Here is a 20,711-nt window from a genome sequence, read left to right as displayed (position 1 = left end):
AGTTGACTAGCACCTGGTTCAAGCTCTATTATTCATTTGTAAAAACGGTCTGAGGAATTTCCAGGGCATCATCTTGTGAAGAGAGATAAGGCCCTGTCCACACGTATCCGGAAATTTTCGTATCTGCAAATATTTTTTTATGGATACGGGTTGCGTTCACAAGTGTCCGCAAATTTTTGTGTCCATATCCGCAAATTTTACAAAAAACAGATACGTGTGGACTGTGAAAACGATTCAATTACGCTGCGTGTGGACGAAAACATTTTCATATCCGTAAAAAATAATTTGCGGATACAAAAATTTCCGGATACGTGTGGACGGGGCCTAAGTGTGTTCATTAGTAGTTTTAAAACCACAGGTGATGAGGACTAAGAAGCATCTAGCTTTTGTGGTGGTTGTAAAAGAGCTATAATTGGTTAATACTGTATCCTTATCAAAAAAGATTTCAGAGAGAGTTACTGTAGTGTTGTTTTATCTAGAGGTATTTGATTTGAAAGAAAATCCTTCATGTTTTATCAATAACTTCAAACAACCACTGGGCTGATCAAAGTCAAGGAATGGCTAATTCACAGATAAGATTGGGATTTAGTGTGTTTAGCGGAGGGAGGAAACTGGCAAACCAGGAGAGGATCTCTTGAATCACAGAAAAGATCTAACATCACATAACTCTGAAGTGACAATTTTTTCTTAAGACTGATTGAATAATCATTTTATTTAGTTATTCAAACACAATTTTTATAAGAAAAATACCAAAACTTTAGTGGTATTTGGTATAAGGTTTCTGGTCTGTTGCAAAGGTGTAACTATATTTCAGTGTTTATGAATCATCATCATAATAATGATAATAACTTAATACTTATAACGCACATTTTTCATGATGAAATGATCAAGTGTGCAAATCTTATCCTATCATATCTTATCTTACACAAGAATTATTTCAGTGACTATGCTGAGTTTTGCTACTACTATAGCAGAGTTCGTTTTTTCAAAGGAAGGAAGAGAATATGTTGCAGCAAGACACTGAACTAAACAGATGGAATTTAATTCATGTCAAAAATCTGGCCCAAAAACTATAAAAATTAAATATCTTCAGCTTTGAAAAGCTGATTAGAGGATTTGAAGCACTGAAGTCAAAAGGATTAAACTCACTTATGCAAATTTTCAAAACCCCTTATTTCATAATTAATTATCAGGAATAGATCTGAGGAAAACATGTGCCAACTTTTATAAACATGTTTCGGCATTCTTTGTGGAAAAGTGGAGGGTACTTCAATATGCTTATTGTTTCTAAGAGAGCTTTATATGCATGTAGTCATGTTTATGCGACCCAAAGAATTTCAGTCATAGCACATTTTAAGTTTTTGGTGGAGACATTTAATAATTATAATGGCTTTTATTTAAACATGATCATAAATTACAGCGTTGCTGATGTGGTCGTGTATCTAAAACACTATGAAGAAACATAAATTGTTTTTAAGAATCCCAACTGGCAAGGAGGCAAACTAGTTGGCTATTTACAAGCATGGTCAGGAAACAATTTAGGGAAAAATTTAGGAGATTCTGAGCTTGCAGGATTCAAGATAATAACAAGAGTATTAAAAAAATCTTAATAGCTAAACTTAAATAAAACTATAAACATACTGCTTATGAGCATTTTTTTGATAACTGACAAATGGTAAAAAAAACTCTCAATTGACATTTCTGGGGACATCTGGCAAGCTGATTCAAACTATAGGCAAATGAACTAAAGTATAAATATATAAAAACTTTGAAAAATAGTTGTTGTTGATTTGTATAGATTTGATGGTTATTGATAATAGTGAAATTTTGTTCAAAAAATCTATTGGGTTATAAACGTTTTTTTGGGTGTTTTTTTTCTCTACAGGAAATCAAGTTTTGAGTTTTTGTGTAGAATCTAAAAAAAAAAATGAGAAAGAAAGAAAACAAAATGGAGAAATGTAGTAGTGTAGGGGAAATTTGATGAATATTTTGTCATCCTTTTTCACTATTTTGCTCAGTCTGAGGGAACTACTGATTGTACAACCATAAATAAATTATTCAATCCAGACACGTGAACTATGGATAATTGTTTTGGTAATCAATTGTCGAATCAAATACATGCGTAGCAGATTTGATGAGATTCAAAAGCAATCAAAACAACGACAAAAAAAAAATTGAACGTTTGGATAATTTTTATCGATGTTAATCACTTCACAATGATCTTTACTTGAATCTTAATCACTGGAAAAACAACTAGACAATGTGTACAATGAACCATGACAAATGAACCGACTTCCAAGTGACAGGAATGCATTACACAAGTAAACTTGTTGTTGTGAAATGATTTTCGAAAACAAAAGATCGCAATACAGTATGTACATTTCATAGTAAATTTCCAGAATCGAACGTCCGATCGCGTCGTTCGAAAAATCCAACCTTGCGATAGGATAATAATAAGAATCAATCTTATACGGTATAATAGTACGTTTATCGTTTGAGGCTATATCAATGAACTTGGAAAAACAGGAACCTTATCAACAACGTTGAAAGAAATCCTTCATTCAGAACGCGTCGATTCGTGAATTTTGTACATGGTATTTTTTACCTTTTTTCATTCCTGTTTTAGAGATCATTATAATTTTAAGCCCTGGCTAAACGAGGAAACATGTATCCCAAAAGATGAGAATTTTATGAAAGATCCAGATCTAAACACAATAAAATTATATATACCCCGGGGCGACATTTCAGCCTACAACAACACTATAGAGTAGCATGTTATAAAAACACGGAATAAAGTTTAGAAGAAAAAAATAATCATGTAATGTTAGATACTATTCATAAAGATGGACTTGGCAATATAAGTAATAGCTATAATTAAATAGATGAATGATCTGCATTGGGATAAAAAAGTAGCGGATTGATTGTGTAGTAAATGGCCGTATCAACAACTCACCTCTAAACAGGATCCTGCTTGGAAAACATGGCACATATGCGTTCTCTTTCTCGTAATATTTAAAGCAAAACAGTTATCAAATCCACGGAGTTGTTCCTGGGCACATAGAGCTATAGCATAAAGCGGAGCTGTTAATAATAACGCGTTGGATTCAACACAACTGACTTTAAGAATCCCATCTCTGATAGTAAAATCCACTCTCATTGCACGTAGTTGTTGTTTCTTCACTCGTTTTAAAGTCTCCGAGAGAATTTGAACCGACTGGGCTTCAGAAATCGCAGAAGAACCTACAAAATCCACGATAAAGTGTAGCATTTCCGCAGACGTTTCTTCTGAAATTTTTTGTTCACTTAAAGATGAAGTTTGTGACGATCCATTTAGAGTACTGTCTGGCGTTCCTTCTCCAACTCGAAGATGGATTGCAGATTCATCACCTTCTTCACCAGTCCCGACATTTTCACCTCCTCTATGCCATCTTTCCCTCAACCTTTGTCTAAAAGACAGCATACTTTAGCTACTTTAAGCCCATTAAGCACTTCACCACGTATAAAGTTGTGCGTAGCGAAAACTTTTCACTCATTTTTGACTCTTTCCGGAGTTCGTAAACAACTTTTCAGGCAGGTTTGTTCACGTATTCTCATCCAATCCTCTCAGACTGATGAAGATTGGACTTTTTCCCCGCCTCTTGAAGAGGCGAAGCCCAGTAAATTAGCCTAATTCTGAGACAGACATCTTCATAGATGATCCAAGGAGACTATAAAGAGCCAGGAGTTAACTATTTACGTCAAAATCAAAGAGAATTTCAAGCAGATTCCAAATTAACTGTTAACATTGACCATGCTTGGAAAACATTATGCTAATCAGCTAGTATACGTTCTTACCATTGGTTAATATTGATCACGTGGGGCAATGAAAATGACCTCAATATCGCGGGAAAGTTTGTTTTTGAAATAGAAATTTATTGAGACTTTGTTTTCAATGAAGTATTTTTAATCCATCTTCTTTTTTTAAATTTTATATCATTCGGCGTTTTTTATTTACAGAGACAAATATTACTGTAAATATTTGTACTTTATTTCTGTCGTCTCAAAAGCTATTCAATGATTAATGCTGCTGCTGTCATTGTTGCTACTGTTTGTTGTTGCTGCGGATCTTATTTCTACTGTTTTTATTGCTAATTTTGCTGTTGCTACTGTTATTTTTGCTGGCATTTCTGTTGCTCTTATCCTTGCTGCGACTGTTGTTTCTGCTGTTGTTATTGCTGCTGCTGTTGTTGTTGTTGCTACTGTTGTTGCTGCTGTTGTTGTTGTTGCTGTTGTTGTTGCTGTTGTTGCTGCTGTTGTTGCTGCTGTTATTGCTGCTGTTATTGCGGCTGCTGTTGTTATTGCTGCTGCTGTTGTTGTTGTTGCTACTGTTGTTGCTTTTGTTGCTGCTGTTGTTGTTGTTGTTGCTGCTGTTGTTGCTGCTGTTATTGCTGCTGTTATTGCGGCTGCACTTGTTATTGCTGCTGCTGTTGTTGCTGCTGTTGTTGTTGCTGCTGTTGTTGTTGTTTTTGTTAATCAGTTATTTTTTAGACAAATCAAGACTAAAGATAAAACAATTCTTGCATGGATTTATTCACAATGTTGATGCCACTTTTAGAAAAATAATTTTATCCAAACATGTCACACAATAAATTCAACCAATAGTTGGTGCACAACTGTCACACAGTTTTACCAAATAGTGAATAAAATGTTCCAAATAGTTGTGACTATCACGCATTCCACCTTAGACACTAAGTACCAATGGAGCAAATGAGATTCAAATTTACTTCAAAAAAGGCAGTCTTTATGTTGGCATTGGCCTCTTTCATTAAGGAAAGGTATGTTTTGTATTAAAGGGGGTAAGGGGTGGGGGGGGGGGTGGGGCAAGGGCTGGGGGATTTAAAGTAAGAATTCCGTGACCCCCCTAATAATTCAAGTACCCAGATTCCTCCACAGTGCCTTCCTGCTTTGGTCAGCACCTGCTATAGCTGGTAAGACTCCTTACCAGTGACAGCCCACTGACCAAAAAGCGGGAAGACTTTGGGCACAGATTTAGTTAACAAGGAAAAGGCTTTTGTCCATTCGAAGGGGCTGGACCCTCCTCAAAAGTTTAGTTACATTTTACAGATGATTCCCCTCTGAAGCCCCCCCCCCCCCCCCCAAAGCGTTTGAAGAAAGATTGCAGTAGAATTGAAGGGGTGAAGGATTAAGGAAATATAATTTAGTAAAAATCTTTCTTCCTATCTGCCACCCAACCCCACTCTTCCCTCTCCACCACTCTCAGCAGTGTAGAGTTGAATTTTATGTCTTCCCATTACCCACTCTTCTAAAAACCTCGAGAAGATTGTGCTTCAAGTGTTTTGGATTCATGTTCTCCTCAAAGTCATCTGTAGAAGGTGAGGAGAAACGATTTCCATCTTGTAAACTGAGTCAAATTTTGACTTTTTTATAACGTCAGAAACGTTTTTAAAAGTTTATTAAAATACTTGTCACGCAAACCAAGCGTGACGTTTCTGTCGTTATCTGTGATGCTTGTAGAAGTATTTAAAATGAGGAACAAATGTCCCAGATCGCAGAGGAGGAGGAGTGGGTTTGACTTCATTTGTTGTTGGTTTTGCTTCAACAGCTTGGAAGGTGAGTGAGATTTTAGATGGAGCAGCACCTGCACACACAAGGAAAACTATCAGTTAAAATATCTCAGAATTTAAACTCTGGTTGTGGAAAATTAATTATAAATTGTTTAAATAAAAGTTTACTAGAGCGGATGCAATTAAACCGTGAAATAAAATCAAACTAAATACTAACTAATAGTATCTATTTAGTGACTAATAGTCACTATTACTCAACCAGAACATTCATCATACAAAGACAAATACACAAGAGACCATTTGTGTCTTTTGTTTCTGTACTATGATATCTTCCTGTACGGGATTTCTCAATAATATCGTATCAAAAAGAAACCACTGCCATAGTTGAGTACGCAAATCCTTTTTATTCTTGCACTATTGAATCTGGTAATGATCTGGTCAACAACGTTGGCGGGTCAGTTAAAACAATTACATAAAGATATTAATCCCGAAAGTTCGTCTTACTTCAAACGAGTGTTACACTATACTGAATTAAAAGGGTAGAACGCTAAGAGATTAAGTTAATCTCTTGTCAATCAAATAATTGCTGAATACGCTGATTACTATGGAAACAGCTACATGGCTCCCCTAAATTGGTAACAATTTACAAAAATACCTAAATCATCAAAGTTCTTTAAACACATAAACCGTAACCAATTATAATATGTAAATGAAAGAAAAGAAAAGAAAAGAAAACATGAGTCCTCTATGAAGTCCCTATCCTATACTATGATGTCGGCTTTTGTGGACACCACCGTGGCTTGCGCTGGTTACTTGGTTGGCTCCTCGACGGGGATTCCCGGTCTGCTGTTTTCTTGTTTCTGAAGCAATAGCACTAACTTCTGGATAGGTCTTTCCAAGACAGATAGCTGTCCATTTCTTTTGCCGCGTGGTGATAGGTTGGGGCTACCAACGAGCAGCTTCACCTTTCTCACAAGCCCGTCGTCGTCACGGATTACTTCTGTTATTCTGGATAGGCGCCATTGGTTGCGGGGACTATCGTCGTCCTTGATCAGAACGATGTCATCAGGTTCCATGTTGCGTCGTTGACGCGTCCACTTTTGCCGTTCCTGGAGAGACAGTAAATATTCTTTCCTCCATCGAGTCCAGAATTCGTTGGTTAGATGCTGGACTCGTCGCCACCACTTCCTGGAGTAGAGGTCAGCCTCTTGGAAATTCCCTGGGGGTGGTAGTATGACCTTGCTCTTCATCGTTAGGAAGTGGTTCGGTGTGAGAGCTTCTATCGGCGCGGTTCTACCGTCTACCGTCAGGGGCCGTCCGTTGACTACGGCTTCGGCCTCACACATGAATGTGCGAAGAGCTTCATCATTTAGCTGACTGCCACAGTTGGAGAGTAAGGCTGATAGAACGCTTCGCACCGTTCTTATCTGACGTTCCCAGACGCCGCCCATGTGGCTTGCGGATGGGACATTGAACTTCATTTCAATCCAATCGCAATTGGACTTCAGCAGTTCTTTCTTCACAGCCTCATGATCCATCTCAGTCAAGGTTTCTTGTAGCTCTCTGCGCGCGCCAATAAAATTAGTCCCTCTATCACTGCGGAGTTGTCGGACTGGACCACGGCGGCATATAAATCGTCTTAGAGCGTTGATGAATGAGCTGGTGTCTAGACTGTTGGCTGTCTCGAGGTGGATCGCTCTGGAGAAAAGACAGGTAAACAGTACGCCGTAACGCTTAAGTTCTTTGCGCCCTTCTTTAATGATCCAGGGACCAAAATAGTCCACAGCACAATAGGTGAATGGGGGTGTCGGCTCCAGTCTATCGCTCGGCAGGTTAGCCATCTTCTGTTCTTGCCCTGATGCTCTCAGCTTTCTGCAGGTAACGCAATCGTGGATCAGCTTTGAGACCATCGGGCCACCAGTGACTATCCAGTAGCCGGAGGAACGTATCTCGTTCAGGGTTAGGCCTCTTCCTTGGTGTTTGGTTGACTCGTGGCAGTTCTTAGCGATAAGGTATGAAATATGATTGTCCTTGGGAACTATAACAGGATGTTTGAGCCCGAAGTCGATACTCGCGTTTTTGATTCTGCCACCGACTCTCAGAATGCCATGTTGATCGATAAAGGGATCGAGGCGATACAGGTCTGACTTTCTTTTCAGTTCGCGCTGTTCAGCTCTGCTGCCGTTGGTGGGGTTCTCCCTACCAGTTGATAGCTCTTTCATCTCTGTGACATAGGCATCCTGCTGAACTTCTCTCAAGATAATACGCTCTGCTTCCTGGAGCTCTACAATTGTAGGGGTTGTGCCTATTGGTTGCATAGTACTCGTTGGAGTGGACTTCTTCTGAACTCGGTACCTCAGAATCCTCAAGTATTTCAGGCAGTTGGCCACGGCTCGTTTGGCTCGAAACCAGTCCGAGAAGTAGCCAAGTCTCTTCGTTAGTGTTGAACATTCCTTCACGACTGTGGAAAATGCGGACGACTTCTTAACCTCTTTATCATCTGCTGATATCTCGTACGTGTCGTTGGTGAAGTCTTGCCATTTCTCTTGGAGCTCCCATAGAAAGGAAGGTCCTTGCAACCATCTTGAAGTCCGTAAAAGACTTCTTGGACTCAGGCCGCGGGAGGCGTCGTCCGCTGGGTTGCTCCTACCTTCCACGTACTTCCATTGGGTAGGGTCTGTGTGGTCTCTTATTTGCTGCACGCGGTTCGCTACGTACGTGTGGAAACGACGCGCTTCGTTATTAATGTAGGCCTTGACTACTTGGCTGTCTGTCCAAAATACCTCCTTGTCGACTGGTAACGTCAGTTCCTTGTGAAGCATTTGGCTGACCTTTACCGACGTTACTGCTGCAGCAAGCTCCATACGAGGTATCGTTACTGGTTTCAGTGGCGATACGCGAGCTTTCCCCACGACGAATGAACAATGAACTTCGTCCTTCTCGTTCACCAGACGTAAGTAGGAACACTGGCCGTAGCCGTCAACGCTGGCGTCAGAGAAGTGGTGCAGCTCAACTATCTTGGGAGATTCAAATCCATCCGACTTGTGGCATCGGGGAATATTCATCTTCTCTAGTAAGGGCAGTTCTTCCCTCCACAGCTGCCATTCATGTCGCAACGAGCCTGGTATGTCATCGTCCCATCCCACGCCTTCCTTGCACAATAACTGGAGTATCTTCTTGCCTCGAAGCATGAATGGGGCGGCGAAACCTAGAGGGTCGTAGATGGAACTAACTGTAGACAGGATTCCTCTTCTTGTTAGGGGCTTATCCTTCAGATGAACTCTAAACTGAAAAGTGTCATTTTCTACGCACCATTCCACACCAAGTACTCTCTCGATGGGTAGAGCATCTTGATCCAAGTTGAGTTCCTTAACTCCTTTCGCCCTGTCATCGACTGGCACTGACTCTAGAACTTCTTTACTATTGGATACAAACTTGTGAAGTTTGAAGCCTCCCTTTGCGCACATCTCTCGGGCATCTTTGATGAGTGACACGGCTTCGGCGGCCGTAGCGGTGGACATGAGTCCGTCATCTACATAGAAGTTTGTCTTCAAGAACTTAGCGGCGTTCTCGTGGCCTTGTGCATTGTCGTCAGCTGTCTTCTTTAAGGCTAGGTTGGCACATCCGGGCGAAGACGTAGCACCGAAGAGATGGACTCTCATGCGGTACTCCTTCGGAGTGGAACTCGTGTTTCCCTTATCCCAGAATAGGAATCGAAGGAGGTCGCGCTGTTCTTCATTTACGCGAACTTGACAGAACATACCTTCGATATCGCAGGCGAAGCATACTGACTCTTGACGGAACCGACATAGTACGCCCGCAAGAGTGTTCGTTAAGTCGGGGCCTTGGAGTAGATGTTGATTCAGAGAGTGGCCCTCGTACCTAGCTGAGCAGTCGAAAACGACTCTTATTTTGTCTGGCTTCTTCGCATGGTAGACACCGTGATGAGGTACGTACCATACCCTTTCGTAGTGGTTCGGTGCCTCTTCTGCATAGCCCTTTGCTAACATGTCCTCGACGAAGGTGACGTAATCTTGCTTATACTTTGGATCCTTGTCGAAACGGGTCTTCAGTTGATTCAAGCGTACCTCTGCGAGCCTTCGGTTGCAGGGAAGACTCAGGCCGTCTTCTCTTAATGGTAGCGGCATCTCATAGTGGCCGTCCTCGGTTTTGTGGATCTGCTCGGTCATCATCTTCATAAACCTTATATCTTCTTGTGATAATGACTTGTCGGAGCATTGCATTTCAGGGAACTCGTGCTCGAACATCCTTTTCACGGCAAGAGGGGTCATAACCTCCTTGTGAGATGGGGGCTGCGGGATAAGGAAAGACGTCCCGTGGTCCGTATCCATCCTCTTAGTCGCGACATAGTGACATCTAACGCTGCCTTCTTCGCAATCACTTCCTACCACCTCTGCGCCTATGACACCCCAGCCGAGAGCTGTGCGCATAGCGTACGGGTCAGTTGCACTCCCAGGGACAACTTGTCTTGGCTTGATAGCGCGAACACAGTTGTTGCCAACTAGGAGGCCGATCTTTAGTTCTTCTCTGTATGGTGGTATCTGGTCCGCTATTGGTTCGAGGTGTTTCCACCCCCTTGAGATCTCCGGTCTTGGTATCTGTTCGCGCCTAGCAGGTATCTGATCCCTTGAGTACGCTCTTGGAAGAGGTATGTTAACTTCTCCGTCCTGGCGAGAGACAACCAGTCCTTCGATTTTTCTTGTCAAGATATTTTCGACGGAATGCATTGTTCCTAGCTCCAATGTTATTTCCGGACCAGACAAGGATAGTTGAGAGCAGGCGTCGTCTGTGATGAAACATGTGTCGCTCTGGTCATCCAAAACGGCATACATTTCTACCTTACGATCCTCGTTATCTGGGTGATATACCCAAACGGGGACTATCATGGAGGTCCTGGCGTTGTTGCAGTCATTCAGGTGACAGACCTTGATACAGTGGTTGGTTGCTTTAGCTGTCTCTGAGGCTGGTTTACTTGCATCAACTTTAGTATCAAAGTGGAGCAGGGTTGCGTGTGATTTCTCGCAAACACCGCATTCGGCCTTCTTCCTGCAGCGTCTTGCCATGTGCCCTTTCGTAAGGCATGCGAAACAGACGCCTTTCGACTTGCAGACCTCCACTCTTTCCTTTGGCGACTTTTCAAGAAAGATTTTACAGCGCTCGAGTTCGTGAGGCTTATCGCAGAGGGGGCACATGCGCACATACGAGTTGTTCGATGAGTTGTTTGCTCTTTCTTTTGTGATCTCGTGTCTTGAAACGGAAGTAGCGAAAGTCGATCCTTGTGAACGTTTGGTTTCATTCCTTAGGGCGTTTCGTCCTGCTAGGTAACCGCCCTTTTCTTTGTTCGTGTCTAGTTCTTTCTTCGTAGCTGATAGTGATTCTAAAGAGAACACTGGATGTGTTGCATCAGAGGCGGCATCCTGAACGAACTCCACAAGGTCATTGAATGTATACTCGCTCTTCTTGGCTTCAATCCTCTTGGCGCTCTCCCTCCACCTGTTGCAATAGTAAGCTGGCAGTCTTGTAGCGAGCTGACGAATGAACATGAGGCTATTAAGCTCCTTTAAGTAACCAACTGTTTTCATGGTTTCTTGCGTCATCACAAGGAAGTCACTTAGCTCTTGGAGTTCCATCCCCGATTTGCAGGTTGGCCAACTGAACAGCTTCTTTCTGTATTCTTCGTAGATTCTATATGGATTGCCATAGCGTTCTTTCAACATCTTCCTGGCACGAGTATAGGCATCTTCCGTGCGAAGTCCGAGCAGCCCATTGATGGTTCTTTGGGCTGCTCCCCCTGTATACTGCCCGAGGTAGTAAAGCTTACGACTTGGGTCGCCGTCTTCTTCTATCAGAGCCTCGAAAGCACTCTCCCACTTTGGATATTCTAGTATGTCGCCTTGGAAGATTGGTGGTTTTGGCGCTGGTAGCATGAGACGCTTCAGGAGATGGACTTGCTGTCTCTGGATTTCGGTGCTTTCTCTTTGGATGGACTGAAGCTGCCAGGAGATGTCCATTGGTGGCGAGGTGTAAGACGTCGCTGGAGTGGAGCTGGCTCTAAATTGGGGTGTGGCCGGATCGATAATTCCACTCATACGAGGGTTCCTTATGGGTTGGAGTCTCGCTTGTATTCCTGTCGATCCGTTTTTCTCCAGAATTGCTCCTAGGTCTATTTCATCCGTTTCGCGTTGACTTGGACGCCCTATGTGTAATGGTTCCTTTACTTTGGCTTCCTCAGTTGGGTTTCCTGTGTACAGCGTTTTGACTTCAGCTGCTGGGTTTCCTGTGTGTTCATATTCTGTTTTCTTGGTGGGTGGCGTGACTTCTTTGGTAACAGGATTAATGACGTCGGATACGTCACGTTTGTTGGTGGTGTATTGACTAAGCTGGGAGATATCCCACGGGTCTTGTATTGCTGTGGGGATGGCTATCTCTCCCTTCCCAGCTTCAGTTTTCTCGTCCTCGGCGTCTTTACTGAGTAATCCTTTGATGGCTTCTGCGGCGTTTAACTCTCCTCGGAGCTCCTCCTCTTCTTCAAGGCGTTGTAGTTCTCTTTGTTGTCGTTTTAATTCGTCTTTTTGCCTGTCAATTTCCTGTCGTCTCTGCAAGCTTCTCATTTTCTCTTTTAGCGTCGTGGCTTCGATTATAGCTTGTTTTGCGATCGATAGGGCGTTAGATCTCGACGTTCTCGATGAACGACTGCTCCTCTTAGAAGATCTCTGTGATAGCATCTCCGATCTCTCGAACTCTAACTCCTTTTTCTTTGTTTTTAAGTCGGCCATACACTCCAGGGAGGACTCCCACAGCGTTGTAAATTGACCGTCGTCTTTGTTATCTTTATCATCACCCATCTTTATCAAGAGGTCAAGCACTTGGTCGTTAATAGCTCTGAATCTATTCATTTCCATTTCTAGACCGTCAATACTGGCGGTAAGCTTTACAAGATCAGAAGGAATTCTCAGTAATTCATAAGAATCCTGTATTCGTTTATTAAGATCCTTTCCTGCCTTGGTTCTCTTCTTTTTTGCGTTTTGTAAGTCCATTTCAAGACCCTTTTCGGTACGTGTTCGCAAGCGACATTCCGATCGTGCTTCGCATATTTCTGTGGTCGTGCTTTCCTTCGTAGTTTCTTTCTCTGGTTCCAACATTATGCAACGTTTACTTTAAAACGGCAGTTATTTCACATTAACTATAAGAGTTTCACATTTAGAGTTTCACAGTTTCACAAAGGAATCGTTGGTGAATATAGAATCACTTATTGACTTATCTCTCGGTGGATTCCCTCGTTGTTGACTGTACGGGATTTCTCAATAATATCGTATCAAAAAGAAACCACTGCCATAGTTGAGTACGCAAATCCTTTTTATTCTTGCACTATTGAATCTGGTAATGATCTGGTCAACAACGTTGGCGGGTCAGTTAAAACAATTACATAAAGATATTAATCCCGAAAGTTCGTCTTACTTCAAACGAGTGTTACACTATACTGAATTAAAAGGGTAGAACGCTAAGAGATTAAGTTAATCTCTTGTCAATCAAATAATTGCTGAATACGCTGATTACTATGGAAACAGCTACACTTCCTATTTCAAAAAACGTTGTCGCCTTTGGATCCGACAACCTTTTTTGAAATAGGCTTTAACACGCTGGGAGCTGTAGTAATGAGAGAAGGAGCTTAAGAACACAAGACGTATTTGAATGTTTTTTCGCCTTCTCTAGTGCTCTTCAACTTCCAGTATGCGTATATAACAGTACAGTGACACGCACAGCTGTTTTCTATTTATTCAATAAGATATTTATTCACAATTCTGCGCATCTCTGTGCATCTCTTAAAGTAAACCATGCGCGCGCGTCTCTGTACTATGATATCTTCCTATTTCAAAAAAAGTTGTCGCCTTTGGATCCGACAACCTTTTTCGAAATAGGCTTTAACACGCTGGGAGCTGTAGTAATGAGAGAAGAGGCTTAAGAACACAAGACGTATTTGAATGTTTTTTCGCCTTCTCTAGTGCTCTTCAACTTCCAGTATGCGTATATAACAGTACAGTGACACGCGCAGCCGTTTTCTATTTATTCAATAAGATATTTATTCACAATTCTGCGCATCTCTGTGCTCTGAAATAAACACGGTAGGCAACCAATAAGGGCGCGATTAATATCTCATATAGTTTATGATATACGAGTGTGAAACGAATACGCAAGCTGTATACTTGATATAGTCATTGGTATCATTTATAACCAGAGAGCGCACTGGACTTTTTAGGTCAAAGGCAGCACCTTCTTCTCAGATATTTTAAGACCCTGAGCGTTGGTCCGGCCACGGAGGCTCGAACCCACGACCTCCTGCACAACAAACCGGCGCCCAACCATTTGAGCTTAGATTTCGAAATAGAGCTTACCGTTGTTTGTAGTCCCAATAGGTTCTGCTGTCATGACTAAATTAGAAACATTGACCTCTCTCTTCGGGGACGTGCTGTTAGACTTAGGATACTTAGAGACAAAGGGAGTAGTCTCATCCTCGATTCCACTCTCAGACCCACTCTTGTTTTCTGTAGCCTAGTGACGAAGATTACAAGGGGGTTAGGTTGTATGGAAAACGTGTGATACTGAGAGACGTAAGGTGAATATCATATGCAGTTAAGCTTACTTGTTTCTTTAGGGCAAAGGTGATGAGCTTTCTGAAAAGAAAGATAACGGATATGAGATGAAATTCAAGGGGGGAGGAAAGAAGCAAAGAAGTGAAAGAGGATGGGAGGAATGGACGGAGTGAAGGAGTAGGGAAAGGAAGAAAAGAAAGGAAAGGAAGAAAAGAAAGAAAAGGAAGAAAACTAAGAAAGAAGAAAGAGGAAGGAAGGAAGGAAGGAAGGAAGGAAGGAAGGAAGGAAGCAAGCAAGCAAGCAAGCAAGCAAGCAAGCAAGCAAGCAAGCAAGCAAGCAAGCAAGCAAGCAAGCAAGCAAGCAAGCAAGCAAGCAAGCAAGCAAGCAAGCAAGCAAGCAAGCAAGCAAGCAAGCAAGCAAGCAAGCAAGCAAGCAAGCAAGCAAGCAAGCAAGCAAGCAAGCAAGCAAGCAAAGCAAGCAAGCAAGCAAGCAAGCAAGCAAGCAAGCAAGCAAGCAAGCAAGCAAGCAAGCAAGCAAGCAAGCAAGCAAGCAAGCAAGCAAGCAAGCAAGCAAGCAAGCAAGCAAGCAAGCAAGCAAGCAAGGAATTCTTACCCCTGTTCCTCTGCTGGACCGCCCAGAGCTGCTCTCAGTTCAGACGTATTCCCCTCAGACAGGGTTTGTTGCGATCTGACCTTAAAAGGGGGCTGTTCAACAGGTAAGGCTACATAAACTGGTGAGCGACGTCCAAATGACGTACCGACATTTGGTATTGGTGTCGCAGCAGTAGACTTGGTAATGGGCCTGGAGATGTCCAACTCACCATATCGTGTACTGGTTACCTTATTTTCGACAAAATGCCAGATTAAAAAAATGTTCAACTGCGATAATGCAATTAATATAGGGATACTATGGGTGGAAAAAATGATTTCACTATGCTGCACTTCACGCCAATATTTAAATTCAAGCTTAACAAAATTACCATCGTCCAATAGCAATAACTGAAACTTGAATGAATTTGACGATGACTTTGATAGTGGTGATGATGATAGTGATGATGGTGGTGGTGATGGTAATGATGGTGATGATGATGGTGATGATGATAGTGATGATGGTAATGCTGATGATGATGATGATAGTGATGATGATAGTGGTGATGATGATGATGTTGGTGATGATGATAGTGATGATGATGGTGGTGATGGCAATGATGGTGATGATGGTGATGATGATAGTGATGATGGTGGCGATGATGATGATGATGGTGATGATGATTGTGATGATGATGGTAATGATGGTGATGATGATGGTGATGATGATGGTGATGATGATGGTGATGATGATAGTGATGATGATAGTGATGATGGTAATGATGGTGATGATGATGATGGTGTTGCCAGATAAGGACATTGATGTTACGATGATAATGTTGATGATAAATGGTGAAAATGTTGATGATAGTGTTATGATGATTATGATGATCGTGATCAAGATGATAGTGATGATGGTAATGAGGGCGATGATGGTATTAAATGATTGTAGCGATGGTAGTAATACTGATGATGACATTCAAGGTATCACTGAACCAGTCAAGTTAATCAATTCTCGCCTTACCACTGTTTCCAGTTCCTGTACAGGTGCCACTGTTTTACCACTACTAATATATTTCTTCATTGGTTTTGTTTTCGCCTTCTCGTCAAACATTCCTCCTACTTTAGCTGTACGCACCTCTTGCTTCTTAAGCGACTCTGATCACGAAGGAAACAGATTTAAACTCTAAATAAATTGCGCAAAGCTTAGTATTGCAAAGGAACCGTTTATAATTTATTGGGTTGGGGAGGAGGTGGGGGCATGTGGACTTTGAGGTATCGAGCCACTATTTTCTTTATTCAACAGGGGGAAGGAAGGAAGGAAGGAAGGAAAGATGCAACTAAGCAACCAAGCTATCAAGAATGGGGGTTAATATATATTGATATCGATTATTGTATGTTTTACAATTCTGGGGGGAGGGGGGACGAGGTCTGAAAGAGAAGGCAGGAACCACATAGCATCAACCCCCCACCCCTCCCCACCCCTCCCCTCCCCTCCCCTCCCACCTAAAAAACCTATGAATTATGAACGGCCCGAAAGATATGTACCTGGTCATACTGTTTTTCCTTTTATTATTCGTTGAAAAATTCTGTTATTCATTTACTTCTGCATCAATCTGTTTTTTCCATTGTTCTGTTTTTATTTATTTATTTTTGATTCTGAAATCAATATAGGACCATACTTCCAGACATCGAGTGCTGAAGCGTCGTATGGCAGCGCGAAGCATTTACGGCTACGCCGGAGATTTCGGCCCCGACACCGCTATCCCTGGATTTACAGACTGATCAGGAAGCTCGGCCGAAGCCTAAGGGAGAGGTTAGTCGGCCCCTAGACCGTAGATGATTAACCCCTTGCTATGACCAGCAGACCCGATATTTTGATTTTGTCGCAAAGGCCTTAACCCCCATAGATACTTCTTCCCATGTGGGATGTGATTTGCACATCTCAAATGAAGAATAAAAATAAAAAAACTGACTAGAATATACACGGCACATGCGCACTCATACACCTTAGTTTCTAGACATTTTTTTAGCCATTTTAACAAATGGTCAAAGAGATGTATATATTATGTATGAAATATTTTCATTTATTCTTTCATTCATCCATCCAATTTGTTTCTTTCCTTCTTTTTATTTTTTACTGCAGCTTCATTTCTTTTTCCTTTTTTGCTTCCACTTTTTTCCATTAACGCATAGATAGGCTCTCTTTCTAAAATAGCCTACGCGCATGCGTAGCAGCACAGAGCATTTCAACAGGTCTCTGAGAAGGAAGGACGTATACAGTCAATTCAAAAAATGTTGTCCTCGACCAACTCAAGCCTACGCGATTGGACCGAAGGGAACTCTGGGTAGCAATCATTGAAGCCGAGTTGACTCCATAATTTTATCTGACTAGTTATGCCTTGTTTACAGCACGAACCTTCGTAGGCGAGCGGGAAGAGTTGAAGGAGACGTTTTTTTAATGCCTTCGTATTTTCGGTTTTGTGAACTGAATCATAACTACTTGGTTTTTCTTTCCCTAAACCCAAAGACATGCATTTGATGGATTGTTTCTTGCCATTATTATCTTATTACTAGCGGGAACAATTAATTCAGAACGAATATTTAACCGCTTCAGTGATTTTTACCCATATTCCTTTCGGTCAAGTCGCGTAGGCTTGAGCCGGTCGACGACAACGTTTTTTGAATTGACTGTATACCAGCACCCACCATAAAGATCAATAATATCGGGTCCCAATAGACCTTTTTACTAATACGGTGGCCAGCTTGGATTATGGGATGCTGCGGGGGCAAACACGAAGAAAATGCATAAAGCATAGAGTGGCGGGATTACGTTTTCAAATAATTTGATGTCTTGGCGTTCCGTATATTGTTTCAACTACCAGCAAATTCGATTGCTCTTTAGATGTGCTTCTCATTGAAAAGCGTAAAGCTCTATAAAAAGACACCCTGACAGATGTGCAGTGTATGAATATTCCAATAGTTGCACCCTCGACATCCGATAATATCTTAATTTAAACAAAAGAATTCAAGATGACCGCAGTATCGGTACAAAAGTCTATTTAAACCATTATGCTTCCCTGCAACAGCATTATCTCCATTCTTTCTGTCTTTCAACCTTTCAATTCTACTTACCAGGCCTTCCACGGTGTAGAACCTGCTTCTCGTCAGATTTCCTGGGCCTAATCTTCGCGACTTCCGGTATATAGTCATTCTCAGACCATGTCCCAGATGTAGACATCAAAAGGCTTTTGGTAGCTTTAACAACGGGTCTTAGATTGTCAGAACTATTTCTCAGGTCTGTATTGGACAAGTTTTGTCTAGGTTGTTGATGAAGTAGCGCCTGATAAATATCAAGATAACATTAGGTACTAATAGAACATGTACATTCATGAAGTCACGTGACTTTACCCCTTAAACCAAGCAGTTGTGTCAAAATGAACAGAAATGGAAAGAGCACCTCAAAACACATAAGTACGAAGTCAAAGTTTCAGCTCATAAAGTAGACTATAAGAGTAATAATGCTGTGAAATTTGGTGTGAAATGTGATCGTCCGGGTGAGAAAGACTGTTGTTGGTGGTGACTGACGTTTCGAAAACTTGAGCGGAAGAGTAATAATATTAAATATAACATTGAATAGTTCTTAGTATTTGTAAAAATACGCATTTGGGGAGATATAAAGATGGCAAATCCGGAGAACCTAGAAAAATTTCCCAAATCGAGGGAGAGTCCCAACAGACTTTGCTCACACGTGATACCAAGTCCTGAGATCGAGCCCGAGACCCCCTAGAGGTGAGATGTGAGTGTAAACGTTTCCCTCCAAGTCTCGCTAAATTTTTCCCGTTGCAAATCGGACTCAAATAGTACACTTCTCTTTTCCTTTGCGCCATTCCCCTCGAGAAGTCCCGGTAATCGGAAGTGAACTAATTGGATCCAAATTGCAACGGAAAAAATTAGCGAGCGAGACTTGGAGCAAGTCTACGCCTCGGAAAAAATTAACGAGCGAGACTTGGAGTAGTCTACGCCTCCCTTGATTCCCAAAGAGGTCGACAAGTCAAAATATCCACTGACCTTCGTACTTGACAAGAACTTTCCACGAGGCTTCCAGGAAGGATTCCACAAAGTATTGCTATTCCAGAGCTGACCAGGACTGGCAGGCCTAAGGATCGGGATATCGTTTTCTGGAACCACCTGAGGTGATGATTCTGTTTTATAACGACTGTTACACGTGGTGATCTTACGAGCTAGTTCTAGTGCAGCTGAGGCTACACGTCCATCACTCTTGCACCGCGGAACTGTGCATTCTAAATAAACATTATACAATAACTGTTATAAATTTCGCATTCTGATTGGTTGCGAGCGCGTGCTTTATGTCATGAGAGTACTCAGCTAGTTCTAGTGCGGGTGAGCTCACGCGCCCATCACGTGAACTGTGCAGTCTAAATAAACATAAAATAATGTTTAATAATAATTATCTCGCGTTCTGATTGGTTGCTTTATGTTATAATAATTACTGATCTTATCAAAATCCATTGTTTTCAGTCTGCATTATCCCAACGAATGCATAGAGGAAAATCAGACATATTTAGTTCATTCGTTATTGGCTTTGTTTCTATGATAAACAAGCTAGAAAGAAAACAATTGGATTTTGATAAGAACAATAATTATACTAGATAATCACTTCGGCACGCAGCATTCGTAGGTATAATGCAGGCAGCTGAGGGCTACTTCGGCACGCAGCTGCCTGCATTATACCTACGAATGCTGCGTGCCTCAGTAATTATCTATTAAAGAGCACACAGTTCCAGTATGGCTGAGCCTACGCCACCATCAAGGAAGTGTGTAGTCTAATTAATATTATAAAATAGCTATTAAAAATCCCGCGTTATGATTGGTTGGGAGCATGTGATTTATTAAGTGGAACAGTCATTCAAGACTCATGACAGGCATCAATACCATGTTTTTCATGCGTTAGAGACGGATGATACCGAGATGTCCTGGAAAGTCTATTAGTAGCTGCAAGAGAATATGAAGTAAGACACTTCATATCCTCTTGGTGGCTGCAAATTACATGTAAATATATATCGACAGTCTACAAACGAACCTTTGTTTTTTTCCAGTTGTTTGGCCAGAAAACTAACAGTAAAGTTCCCTTCTTCTTCTTCTTCTTGTGGATGAGCTTCAGCGCTGTGTGTTGACCACCGACTGATACTAAATATAGATTAAAAAAAGATTAGTAGTCGTTATAGAATTAGTTCAAGTATACTATGGTGCTTGAGCTTACAGGCAAAGCCTTCGCAAATGAAGGAATGGATAGATGAACGGATGGATGGATGAATGGATGGATGGATGGATGGATGGATGGATGAAAGGATGGATGGATGAATGGACGGATGGATGGATGGATGGGTGAACGGATGGATGGATGGATGGGTGGGTGGATAAATGGATGGATGGATGGAGGGAGGGAGGGAGAGAGGGAGGGAGGGAGGGAGGGATGGATGCATGCATGGATGACATAAACTAACTATAGTTCCTCCTTCCTCCTCCTTCTCCTCATTCTTCCTCGTCCCTCTTCTCCTTTCTACTTTTCTTCTTCTCTCCTTCTCTCCCTCCCTCCCTTTCTCCTTCTTCCCTTCCTCCATTCTTCAACCTTCTTTTTGTCAGATAGTATGAATAACAGCTCATGTAGTACACTCACCTCTCATTTCTAGACACACTGTGCACTTCATTCAAGTAGTTGCTCCCTGCCGTGTACCTAAAATGGGGCACTTCTGCCATCACCAAAACAAACAGTCTACAGTTAAGTATATATTGAATCATTTACATCATTTCTAGACACACTGTGCACTTCATTCAAGTAGTTGCACCCCGCTGTGCACCTAAAATGAGTGGCTTCTGCCGGCACCAAAACAAACAGCCCACAGTTAAGAAGTATATATTGAAAC

General features: G+C 41.8%; 2 protein-coding genes across 2 annotated transcripts in view; both read right to left on the bottom strand.

Moving 5' to 3' along the window:
* The window catches only part of LOC116298715 (uncharacterized), a 34,159-nt gene extending 30,362 nt beyond the window's left edge, over nt 1-3,797 (bottom strand). Inside the window, exon 1 of the mRNA XM_031707252.2 lies at nt 2,954-3,797. Within this exon, the coding sequence (XP_031563112.1) occupies nt 2,954-3,460 (507 nt within the window). The 5' untranslated portion in view covers nt 3,461-3,797. The remainder of the gene's footprint in view (nt 1-2,953) is intronic.
* A 1,344-nt stretch (nt 3,798-5,141) lies between these two features.
* Nucleotides 5,142-20,711, bottom strand: part of LOC116308829 (cytosolic carboxypeptidase 2) — a 34,657-nt gene continuing 19,087 nt past the window's right edge. The window contains exons 24-32 of the mRNA XM_089026514.1: nt 20,465-20,537; nt 19,868-19,974; nt 18,835-19,067; nt 17,899-18,106; nt 15,788-15,921; nt 14,789-15,015; nt 14,227-14,257; nt 13,979-14,135; nt 5,142-5,638 (exon numbers count right to left, since the gene is read on the bottom strand). Of these exons, the coding sequence (XP_088882640.1) occupies nt 5,496-5,638; nt 13,979-14,135; nt 14,227-14,257; nt 14,789-15,015; nt 15,788-15,921; nt 17,899-18,106; nt 18,835-19,067; nt 19,868-19,974; nt 20,465-20,537 (1,313 nt within the window). The 3' untranslated portion in view covers nt 5,142-5,495. The remainder of the gene's footprint in view (nt 5,639-13,978; nt 14,136-14,226; nt 14,258-14,788; nt 15,016-15,787; nt 15,922-17,898; nt 18,107-18,834; nt 19,068-19,867; nt 19,975-20,464; nt 20,538-20,711) is intronic.

Source organism: Actinia tenebrosa, unplaced genomic scaffold, assembly GCF_029948245.1.
Source record: "Actinia tenebrosa isolate PJP-AT-01 unplaced genomic scaffold, QUT_ActTen_1.0 PGA_scaffold10__47_contigs__length_13832649, whole genome shotgun sequence".
Lineage (NCBI taxonomy): Eukaryota > Metazoa > Cnidaria > Anthozoa > Actiniaria > Actiniidae > Actinia > Actinia tenebrosa.
This window is presented reverse-complemented; position numbering and strand designations above follow the sequence as displayed.